The sequence below is a fragment of the Bos javanicus genome, chromosome 1 (genome assembly GCF_032452875.1).
Source record: "Bos javanicus breed banteng chromosome 1, ARS-OSU_banteng_1.0, whole genome shotgun sequence".
NCBI lineage: Eukaryota > Metazoa > Chordata > Mammalia > Artiodactyla > Bovidae > Bos > Bos javanicus.
In genome coordinates, this window is record NC_083868.1 from 96487414 (window position 1) to 96499232 (window position 11819).

At 38.2% G+C, this 11819-nt stretch overlaps 1 protein-coding gene across 2 annotated transcripts in view; it reads left to right on the forward strand.

Moving 5' to 3' along the window:
* SLC2A2 (solute carrier family 2 member 2) overlaps window positions 1-10897 on the forward strand; it is a 32774-nt gene extending 21877 nt beyond the window's left edge. For both annotated transcript variants that reach the window (XM_061416034.1, XM_061416045.1), the window contains 4 exons: window positions 1974-2078; window positions 5626-5727; window positions 6787-6990; window positions 7076-10897. In XM_061416034.1, the coding sequence (XP_061272018.1) occupies window positions 1974-2078; window positions 5626-5727; window positions 6787-6990; window positions 7076-7276 (612 nt within the window). In that variant the 3' untranslated portion in view covers window positions 7277-10897. The remainder of the gene's footprint in view (window positions 1-1973; window positions 2079-5625; window positions 5728-6786; window positions 6991-7075) is intronic.
* The last annotated feature ends 922 nt before the right edge of the window (window positions 10898-11819 follow it).

An 11819-nucleotide genomic window follows, 5' to 3' on the forward strand; every position in this document is an offset into this window, starting at 1 on the left:
ACAGTCCAACTCTCACATCCATACATGACTACTGGAAAAACCATAGTTTTGACTAGACAGACCTTTGCTGGCAAAGTAATGTCTCTGCTTTTTAATATGCCCTCTAGGTTGGTCATAACTTTCCTTCCACGAAGCAAGTGTCTTTTAATTTCATGGCTGCAGTCACCATCTGTAGTGATTTTGGAGCCCAAAGAAATAGTCTGTCACTGTTTCCAATGTTTCCCCATCTATTTGCCATGAAGTGATGGAATCAGATGCCATGATCTTAGCTTTCTGAATGTTGAGTTTTAAGCCAACTTTTTCACTCTCCTCTTTCACTTTCATCAAGAGGCTGTTTAGTTCTTCTTCACTTTCTGCCATAAGTGTTGTGTCATCTGCATATCTGAGGTTATTGATATTTCCCCCAGCAATCTTGACTCCAGTTTGTGCTTCATCCAGTCCAGCATTTCTCATGGTGCACTCTGCATATAAACTAAATAAGCAGGGTGGCAATATACAGCCTTGATGTACTCCTTTCCCGATTTGAAACCAGTCTGTTGCTTCTTGACCTACATAAAGATTTCTCAGGAGGCAGGTCAGGTGGTCTGGTATTCCCATGTCTTTAAGAATTTTCCACAGTTTGTTGGGATCTACACAGTCAAAGGCTTTGGCATAGTCAGTAAAGCAAAAGTAGATGTTTTTCTGGCACTCTCTTGCTTTTTTTTGATGATCCAATGGATGTTCAGTGATTTGAGCTCTGGTTCCTCTGCCTTTTCACTGGTAAGAGTGCAAATTGACACAACTTCTTTGGAAAACTATTTGGTAGTATCAATCAAAGCTGAGAACACACACACACTGTGATCCAACAATTCTATTCCAAGGTGTAAATGTGTACGTATTTTACCAAAAGGCTTGTACTAGAATAGAATGTTCATAGAAGCACTATTCATAATCACTCTAATGATAACTACCTAAATAACCATCAATAGTAGAATGGGTGACTAAATAGTAGAATGGGTAACTAAATTGTGGTATATTACTACAATAATATGCTAAATAGCAGTGATAATAAACAGCCTGCAAATGCAACACTGTGGATGATTCTCACAAAGGCAATGTTGATGCCAGATATAAAATATACATCAAGCAGTTCCACTTATATCAAGTACAAGACTAGGCAAAATTTATCTACAATGGCTGAAGTTGAAAGACTTTCCTTTGAAAAAGGGTGACATTTAGGGGGATTCCAGAAGGCAGGAAATGATTTATTTTTTACCTAGATTATACAGGGGTGTTGGAGAAGACTCTTGAGAGTCCCTTGGACTGCAAGGAGATCCAACCAGTCCATCCTAAAGGAGATCAATCCTGGATGTGGAGGGACTGATGTTGAAGCTGAAACTCCAATACTTTGGCCACCTGATGCAAAGAGCAGGCTCATTTGAAAAAACCTTGATGCTGGGAAAGATTGGGGGCAGGAGGAGAAGGGGACAACAGAGGATGAGATGGTTGGATGGCATCACCGACACAATGGACATGGGTTTGGGTGGACTCCAGGAGTTGGTTATGGACAGAGAGGCCTGGTGTGCTGTGGTTCATGGGGTCGCAGAGTCGGACATGACTGAGTGACTGAACTGAACTGATACAGGTGTGTTTAGTTTGTGCAAATTAATTGAGCTGTACACTTAAAGGGTATATGTACCTTTTTGCATGTGTTTTAACTTTAAGAAAAAGTTTTAAAACTGAAAAAAGTTAGATGCAGATGTAGAGTTTTCAGCTGAATATAAGGAGATTTTAAATGATTGGAAGTTTTACACACTAAAGGAAGATTGTGATTTCTCCTTTTCTGGAAGAAGAGGGATGATAAAACCTTTTGAGATCTCTCGGAACTCTGGTTCCATTGAAACACTCAAAAAATAAACAACCTAAAATAATTCTTGCATTAAAGCCTTAGCACTAGGCTTCTTGATTAAAGCTAAACTATTCTCATCTTTCAGATATTTTACTACTCAACCAGCATTTTCCAGACAGCTGGAATCAGCCAACCTGTTTATGCAACCATTGGAGTTGGTGCTGTCAACACAGTTTTCACTGCTGTCTCTGTAAGTGAAATACTCTAGATAAATATTCTGCTTGTTCCTCAGTCCAGAAATAGGAGTGAAAAAAACCCTTGTAACATGTAAAAGCAACCTGTGATTTATTGTCCACATGTACTGGATATGTAGATAGAACTATGTGAGTCACAGGAAGAGTCCTTGATGTGAATAACCAACCATTGTAGTGAGATTAGGCATAACTGAACACATGGATCAATGGTTCTCCCTATCTCCCAAATATGTCATTTGTCACTCACTTGTGAATCAGGAACTCACTTGGGGACAAGACACTTGGTATTTTTGTGTAAATACCTAGGCTTTTTCTCCTTTCTTCTGTACTTAAGTCCCTTAATATTAGCAAATGTGTATATGCATGCTCAGCTGTGTCTGACTCTTTGCAACCCCACAGACTATAGCCCACCAGGCTCCTCTGGGATTTTCCAGGCAAGAACACTGGAGTGGGTTGCCATTTCCTACTCCAGGGGAATCTTCCCGACTCAGGGATCGAACCCTCTTGCGTCTCCTGCATTGGCAGCAGATTCTTTACCACTGCACCATCTGGGAAAGGAAGTGTGAAAGTGTTAGTCATTCAGTCATGTCCGACTCTTTGCGACCCCATGTACTGTTGTCCATGGGATTCTCCAGGCAAGAATACTGGAGCAAATTGCCATTCCCTTCTCTGGGAGATCTTCTGGATCCAGGGCAGATTCTTTACTGTCTGAGCCACCAGGGAAGCAGAGAAGCACCCTGGGAAGCACCACCTGGGAAGCCCCTGATATTAGCAAACAGCTTGTCATTTCTGTCAGTACTGGATCTTCCACCTAGATTCCATCCTTCCATGGTTGAAATTTTTTATCCTGATATCTTAGGGGAAAAAAAAAACATTTTTTAAATAAACATTGTCCTCTTGATTAAATATCTAAGCCTCTAGCAAAATTAAACTGATTGAGCAGATTCTTATGATGTTAGGCCATTGGACAGAGCTTCCAGGCAGCTCTGAGGCTTCTCATATAGCTCAGTTAGAAAAGCATCTGCCTGCAGTACAGGAGATCTGGATTCAATTCCTGGATCGGGAAGTTCCCCTGGAGAAGGAAATGGCAACCTGCTCCAGTATTCTTGCCTGGAAAATCCCACGGATAGAAGAGCCTGGCAGGCTACAGTTTATGGGATCACTTGTTTTTCATTCTCTGCACATGGACTTTTAACTATTACCTAGAGTGGTCAATAATTACAGCCTTGCTACCTAGATCAAAAGGCAAGTTTGTCCAGACCACATTAAACAGAACTGGACCTTGGAAAGAGAAGGAAGAACAGATAATAAGGGAACACCAGTGCTTATGCCTTTAGAGTTAATGCTTGTTCAATCCAAAAGGCTACTCTAAAGTCAATAAAGGATTGGTACTGGGATGGAATCCTATTTGCATTCTTTTGTCTCCTGAGATAATATTTTTGCAAATCTCACTTCAACATATTTTTCTCATATAGAGATTGTGATTAAAATATTTTATGTGTAACAGGATTTGCTGTGTGAAGAATCAAGTTATCAAGATCAGGGCAATCCAAACTGTAAGAATGCCTAAAAAAACTACTGTAAAATTCCATTGTTGTCCACCCATCCAACCCCACCAACTCCATGGAGTGGGAGGAGTTTTTCCAAAAATAGTGTCCTGATTATTTTGAATATACCTTTTTAGAACTCATCCTTTTATTCTGTGAACATTTTTGCAGGAGTGACATAATTTTAAAACTCTAATCAGCCGTCTAATGAACCCTCCAGGACTACAAGTAATATTTAACACTTTTAATTATATTTGTTTTTGAAAAGTTTTAAAGTTCAAAAAAATACAAAAAGGATACCTCTCAATCATCCAGATTCTGTTGCCAAAATCAGGCAATGTTACCGAATTCCGTGTATCCATTCAAATAAAGATGTGCAAATAGGAATATGTACTGATAACATAGTAATGTTTCAACAATTCGGAGGGAATATAATCCTTTTTTTTTTCCTGAATGAGTATTTGGAGAGAGAGACTTTCTAAACTCGATGCTGAATGATGTTCCATATTTTGTATTTTCTTTTATACTAATGATCCAGTAGATGGAAACCTGTAATCTTGAGTGAGAAAACAAAACAGAAAGAAATATGAAGCCAACGGAAAGACAGCATGGGTCTAGAGGAGAAAGAGGCCTCCAAGTAGGCATCGAGGGTCTGAGTGCTGCACACTGTCTGTGGGGAAAATGGAAGTTAAGGTCAGGCATCCAGGTCTCTAAGACCTGACCAAGTCTCACCCTGTGTCTGTGCTCACCTGGCCCCAAGGGAGTCTGACTCAATTTTCAAGGCATGCAGTTTTAGAATTTATAATCCTATCAGTAATAGTTGTCCAGAAATAGAAGAAACGGATGTAGTGAAAGCCCTTTTTGCTGAAGAAATGCTCCAGTTTCCTTGGCGGCTTGACATGGTGTCATCAAATCAACTTTAAAAGTCATAATATAGAGAGAGTCAAAATATAGAGAGAGAAATTTATGAACTAGAGAAAGTTTTGTTTTTCCCACTTCATTCTCAACAATTAAATATGGGTTCCTTGCTTACCACTCTGAAGTAATCTGAAAGCCTGAGAAAAAGGGGTTTTTTTCACTGTGAGTGAAAAGAAATGTTTCTCAGATATTTTCAGAGCCAAAGCTCACTGCACTAAGAGTATTGGATTGCTATTGATTTACTGATAGATTTATGAGAACAGCCAAGTGAGAAATTATGACAGGTAATTTTTGTGTGTGTTTGACTCACCAACCTTGGCAAGGATCAAGCCAGAGTCTATTCAGCAAACTCTGGTCCTTGCTAATTGTAAATCTTAAACATTAGTGCAAAGATCCCGACCCAAAGGAATTGATGCCAAGTCTCCTAAAATAGGATAAAAAAGCAATTTAACCTTTTGCTTTAAAGTCTTATCTTTTCAAGTGGATAGTTCATTACCAAGACCAAGTACTTTCAGGCTCACCAAAAAAAATACAGACCTGACTCTTTAGTGAGATGATCAAATTCTGTATTTTCCCCCTGAGTGGTCACAATTTGACTTTGTTTGCAGTAAGGAAGTTGGATGATGACAGTTGACACATCAATAATTGCACTGTTTCAGAAGTCTGCAGTGCTCAAACGCTTTTAATTATAACAGGATAATTATCATAAGAGAAATTAATGTCATTTTTATGTAGACCCTTCATATTTTAAGGGGAGAGGAAATACTGGACATCCAAGATGTCCAGTCTCTAACTATTGCACCCAAAGTGATAAACATCAGGTGGTAATAATGCTATAGTTCTTTCTCTGGAATGACCTGTTCAAATCAACGTGACAAAAGGAAGATAGCATCTGTTAATCATCTCTGGTCACTGAGACCAGTTCCACCTTTCTGGGCAAGAGTCACTTCCCTCCTTAATTCCACATCTGCAAAATGAGATAATAGAACGGCTTCTTCTCAGCTGTATAAATTTAAAAGATCTCCTCGGCAGTAAAAACTATTTACGTATAAAGCCACATGTTTTAAAACTTTCCTAGGTGTTCCTTGTGGAGAAGGCAGGGCGACGCTCTCTGTTCCTAATTGGAATGAGTGGGATGTTTGTTTGTGCCATCTTCATGTCGGTGGGACTTGTGCTCCTGGTAAGTCTGGTGTCTGCACTGAGATTTTTGGGTACCCAGTGATAGCATTTCTGAGCCCCAAGTTAAACATCTGAGACTTACTTAACAAAATAAAGCAAGAGGAACAGCATATAAAACAAAAGAGAAATGTAAAGAAAAAGAATTAGCTTCAGGGTTTAAAGACTGAAAATCAGCAAGTGAATGGTGCTTGTCACCCAGAGATGCAGGGTGTATAATAACCAGGTTTCAATCCTGGCTCTGCCACTTGGCTGCTTGTGTGACCTTGAACAAGTACCTAGACCTTTCTACCACTTTACAGGGTGTCCCACATCCTATCTACCGAGCTTGGTATGAGTAGAAGCAGAGGTCACTGGATCCTTGCTTTGCTTCTTCCACAGGAAGAGTGACTAGGAGGCAGAGAAAATCCGAATCCACAGAATTTCTTATAGCTCAAAAGATTTAAGGATGACTCAGACTAGAAAAAAAAAAAAACAACTCATCTATGACTCATTGGAAAAGACCCTGATGCTGGGAGGGATTGGGGGCAGGAGGAGAAAGGGACGATAGAGTATGAGATGGCTGGATGGCATCACCAACTCAATGGACATGAGTTTGGGTGAACTCCGGGAGTTGGTGATGGACAGGGAGGCCTGGCGTGCTGCGATTCATGGGGTCGCAGAGTCGGACACGACTGAGCGACTGAACTGAACTGAACAACTGGAATAACTTACACTTAATTGAACATAAGCACATCAGTGAAAGTGAAGTAGCTCAGCCGTGTCCGACTCTTTGCGACCCCGTGGACTGCAGCCTACCAGGCTCTTCTGTCCATGGGATTCTCCAGGCAAGAATACTGGAGTGGGTTGCCATTTCCTTCTCCAGGGGATCTTCCCAGCTCAGGGATGGAACCTGGGTCTCCCGCATTGCAGGCAGACGCTTTAACCTCTGAGCCACCAGGGATTCCCATAGCACATCAGGAAGAATGCTATGTCCCCTCTGAACTCAACAAGGACTTAGCTACAGGAAGAAGTAGTCAGTGATCCCAGTTCCACTTTTATTTTGTTTTTCTTTTCTCCTCAGAGTAAATTCCCTTGGATGAATTACGTGAGCATGACAGCCATCTTCCTCTTTGTGTCTTTTTTTGAAATTGGGCCAGGCCCCATCCCCTGGTTCATGGTGGCTGAGTTTTTCAGTCAAGGACCACGCCCTGCTGCTTTAGCAATAGCTGCGTTCAGCAACTGGACAGGCAATTTCATTATAGCTCTGTGTTTCCAGTACATTGCGGTAAGCAGCCTAGTTCTGTGCAAACTTACTGAACAGAAGATAAGGTTTAACAGCTGCTAATTGGGACTCTGTTTCTTCTCTGCAGGACTTCTGTGGACCTTATGTGTTTTTCCTTTTTGCTGGTGTGGTCTTGGCCTTTATTCTGTTCACATTTTTTAAAGTTCCAGAAACCAAAGGAAAATCCTTTGAGGAAATCGCAGCAGAGTTCCGAAAGAAGAGGGGTTCAGCTGAAACGCCAAAAGCTGCTGTAGAAATGGAATTCCTCGGACCTACAGAAACCATGTAAAGATAACCTGCTTTTTGACATGAACAATAACAGGAAGAAAGCAGTGTTTTTTAATGACACTTTTTTTGAGAATTTTATATCTGTATCTTGAAGTATTGTTTTATTTTTTATAGAGACTTTATAGGCTCTGATCAGAAGTATCATCAAATATTACAAAAAAGTATTTTTTTCTTTTAACTTAGAGAATCTATGTTGGGTGGTAAGACTATAAGAAAACCAAAAAATCTAGCTCATTTTGTTACACTAACTGGCAAATACATTTAGTACCAAAAAAATTTTTTTTTTGTTACTTTGATGACCAAATGGTTTTTGTAAAATTAAACACTAAACGGCTTGGTCATTTAGCACGGGTTACCAGTTAATAATAACAACTATCATAAACTTGTGCTAATTCCTTGCTGGTTCAATCCTTTAAGCTATATTTTTGTTTTGCTTTTTTATTAACCACAGCCTGGTTTTCTGAGTTGTCTTATAAAATACACTCAAACAGTGATAAATCAAACATTTGTTTATCTCCTCAAACTTCAAATAAGATACAGCAGTCTAACGCTGGAAATTGGAAGCAAAAGATTGTTCTGTTTGTTAAAAAATATTTTCTGAACTATTATGTTTTAATAATAGGTTGAAAAGGTAGGGTTGGAAGATCCTGAGGGTGAGTTCCTGAAAATTCAAAAACATTGAATTTCAGCCTTGATCAAAATCCTTATTTAATTTTCCTGGAAAGACTGAGTTCCCAAACACAAAGCAATCATTCTTTTTGGTGTTTCCTTTTTCGCCCTGGCAGTATATGGAGCTATCTAAGCTGTTCTATTATGATTACTAACATTATTGTATACTACTTATGTGCCAAGCACTAAGTGCTTTTACCTATGTAGACAAATTGGAAATACACAGATGATTAAACAGACTTTCACTCAGTCAATTTTGCAACTATGGAAATAGAGTTCTGAAGGATACCAAAGGCTTAGCAGGGAGCTGAAATATCTCCAGGCTCTTTTCCTCACAAAATAGAGCACTGAATCAATCCTTTTTACATTTGCTTTAATGTATGGAAGAGAAAGGCACTTTCTCTTTTTAAAAGTTCCTGTTTAAGAGTGGGAAAAAAAAATACTGAACACTTGAGGGTTTTTTTTTTTTCTTTTTTTTCTTTGACCAAAGTTGTTTACCTTTATGTAATTTGACATTCCAAGCAACATGAAATTATTTCTTCTCACTTTGATTTTTGTTTCTTTTCAGCCAGTTTGGGATCAACTATGTCCCCTTAGCTGTTCCAGGATACCAAGTGAGCTTAAATAGTTTGGTAGACCTTTTTTTCTAAACTGTGAACTCAGTTAAAAAAAAAAATAAAAGCAGGGACTTGGAGTCGGGCAGAAGCAGGAAAATGGCTCATCCCGTAGCTCCTGTCTTCTTCAGGATGCTGGTGGCCTTTGAGAAGCCCAAAGTTGCACCAGTAAAGAAATTTAACATATTTATAGGTGATGAATGTGATTTATTCAAATCACTATTCCTGATCTCATTTAGAATAAAGTGGAAATGGCAACCCACTCCAGTGTTTTTGCCTGGAGAATCCCAGGGACAGGGGAGCCTGGTGGGCTGCCGTCTATGGGGTCGCACAGAGTCGGACACGACTGAAGTGACTTAGCAGCAGCAGCAGCAGTAAGTGTTTAGGATTTCCCTGATGACTCAGTGGTAAAGAATCTACCTGCCAGTGCAGGAGATGCTAGTTCAATCCCTGAGTCAGGAAGATCCCCTAGAGAAAGAAATAGCTTCCCCTCCAGTATTCTTGCCTAGAGAACCCCATGGACAGAGGAGCCTGGTTGGCTATAGTCTGTGGGATCGCAAAGAGTTGGACACGACTTAGTGACTGAACAAGTAAGAGTTTAAATAAAGAACCCACAAGACCCCTTTTAAGTTTTGATTAATTTTTCTGACTGACCGCAAATACTCAAAATTCAGACCCTGAAGTTTTCTGCCTCAGAGAAATGTAAATAGCATGTATTGTTTCCCTTTCATAATTTTTTCCTTGCAAAGATACTAGTGAGTTGAAAAGAAACATTCAGATGAAATAAGTGGTTAAAGCTTCATACTAAAACAAAGGAACTAGCTTAACATAATAAAAACTGCTAGGTTCTCAGCAATATTCATCATAATATATAATAAGATTGACGCTAATTAATTGGATTTAATCCCAGGGAAATTAGATGTGAGTTTGAATGGTTAATTTTCATAGTACACTATCATTTCTGTGGAGTCGTTTTCATAGTCAAACATCCTTACAAATGTGATCTTCTCTTAACTTGCTTGGAGCATGATCCAGCCGTTCATCTGCTACATCTAGTATTGTCCACTGTCCTGACACCAATGCAGGGATCTCCTCTCACTTCCTCTTCCACGCTCCCTTCTACAGGATCAGCACTGTCATGCACTCTGAGACACAGTAAAAGAATGCCTCACCTCAAGGAGCTCAGTCTATTGAGGAGTTCAGGAAGATCACCTGCATTTCTTGCCTTTCATCACCTCAGTGTATAGCACTTTGTAAATAAAATGCACTCAATAATATACCTACCTCAGAGAGCTGTGAGGATTAAACATAAAGTGCTAAGCAGAGTGCCTGGTACAGAGAGGGCACTCAATAAATGTTACCTAAAGTTAGTATTCATGACAATACTGTTAGGACACAGAGCTATCATATATAAGATAGTTCCAATTTTTTTCTTTTGAATAAAAAAAAGTTTTATAAACACAATATAATATTTTCTTACTTCCAGCAACAACCCCATAATGACAAGGGAATTGTAAGAATTAGGGGGAATATTAAGCTGTCTAAATACTTAAACCCATACTTGATATTTCTAAGTAGGGTATAAGAGTTTTTCTTGTATTTTTTAAATTTGCTTTTGCCTAAGTTATTTTTAAGAGGCCTATATGTAGTATTATTTCTTTGGATAATGCTAAGTACAAACTGAAATGCTTTGTGTCATATATAAATGTAACAACAGGATTAAATCACAGGACAAGGCCAAGCCTTCTTGATAAGATGCAAAAACTGCAAAAATGAGGACTTCTCTGGTGGTCCAGAGGCTGACTCTGCGCTCCCAGTGCAGGGGCCTAGGTTCCATCCCTGGTGGGGGAACTAGATCCCACATGCCGAAACTAAAAGATTCTGTGTGCCGCAACAAAGATCGAAGATCTTGTGTGCTACAGTGAAGATCTGGCACAGTCAAGTAAATATGGAAATAAAGTTAAAAACATTTAAAATATTAGATTACCTAAAAAGGTGTAAAAATAATTACAAAAGTGTATAAACTAGTGTACATAAGTATTTCTTGCTAGCTTATTATTGTATACATAGCAAAGCAGTGTTAGACAGTATCTTGTGCTTATAGTGTCCTAAGCAAAGGTGCTGAGTAAAGTGTGAAAAAATATAATTTTTCATTACAATTGTATATTAGTGATCTGAGGAGAAAGGGTTTATTGCCAACCACTCTTGAGCCATCTGCTGGTGTTTTTACTGCTTTCCAGTTGGGTGCACGTTAGAAAGAATCATCATGAAAATCCACTGGTTTTAGTTAAGAGTGTGTATACACTGCAGTTTTATGTCAATAAATATATTTCTAATTATTGTGTTACTTTATTTTATGTAGAAAATAACCACATTTAAGAAAATTTGTATTGGTTTACTGTATATAATCATTTCCTTCTCACAGTATTTTTCCTGTTCTCATATTAAAGATAATATGTGAGTTGCATTATAAATCCAAATGTTATTTCCATCAAGCAGTTGTTTTCATTATCAGTGTAGTAGGGAAAACTAACTGGTAGACTAGGTAAGAACAGTTGAAGAGGAATGAAGGACTCCCTTTGATGAAAATAGAAATACTTCAATTCAGTAAATATTTAATTGAGCTCCTATTATGAACACAACACTTTATTAAAGTTTTGTAAAAGACACAAAGCTTAGAAAACATGGTCCCTATCCTCAATCACCTGAATTCTCATAAAGAAGCTAAACTTTATTTTATTTTATTTTTTTAAAGAAGCTAAACTTTAAAAACAAATAGTTATGGCACAAGGGGCAGAATAGGAAAAACTGTAAGTTAGTGGTTTTAAAAATTTTTAGTTGACATCTAAAATTTTCATCATATGTTTAAATAGCTGCAAAGAATATAACTTTTCAAAATATATATATACATTTAAAAATTGCTATGCTCTATGTATCCAGTAGCATTTAATTACCATAGTAATTTGTTGCTCACCATAACCATTTTTTATGAAATTATTCATTTTCTTATTTTTAAATTTTCATCATGAAATTTAAGAACACTAGCAAGTAAAAAGTACATATAAAAGCATCTAGAAAGTAAAGACAGGTCACATACAAAGAAACAGGATTCATAAAAGCATGTCATATCTGAACAGCAGCTGTGAAAGCTGAAAGGCTGTGGAGAAATACCTACAAAATTCTAAAGGAAAAATTATTTTCAGCCTAGAATTCTGTTCCCAGATGTACTATCAGTTGAGTGTCAAAGTAGAATTAAGTATA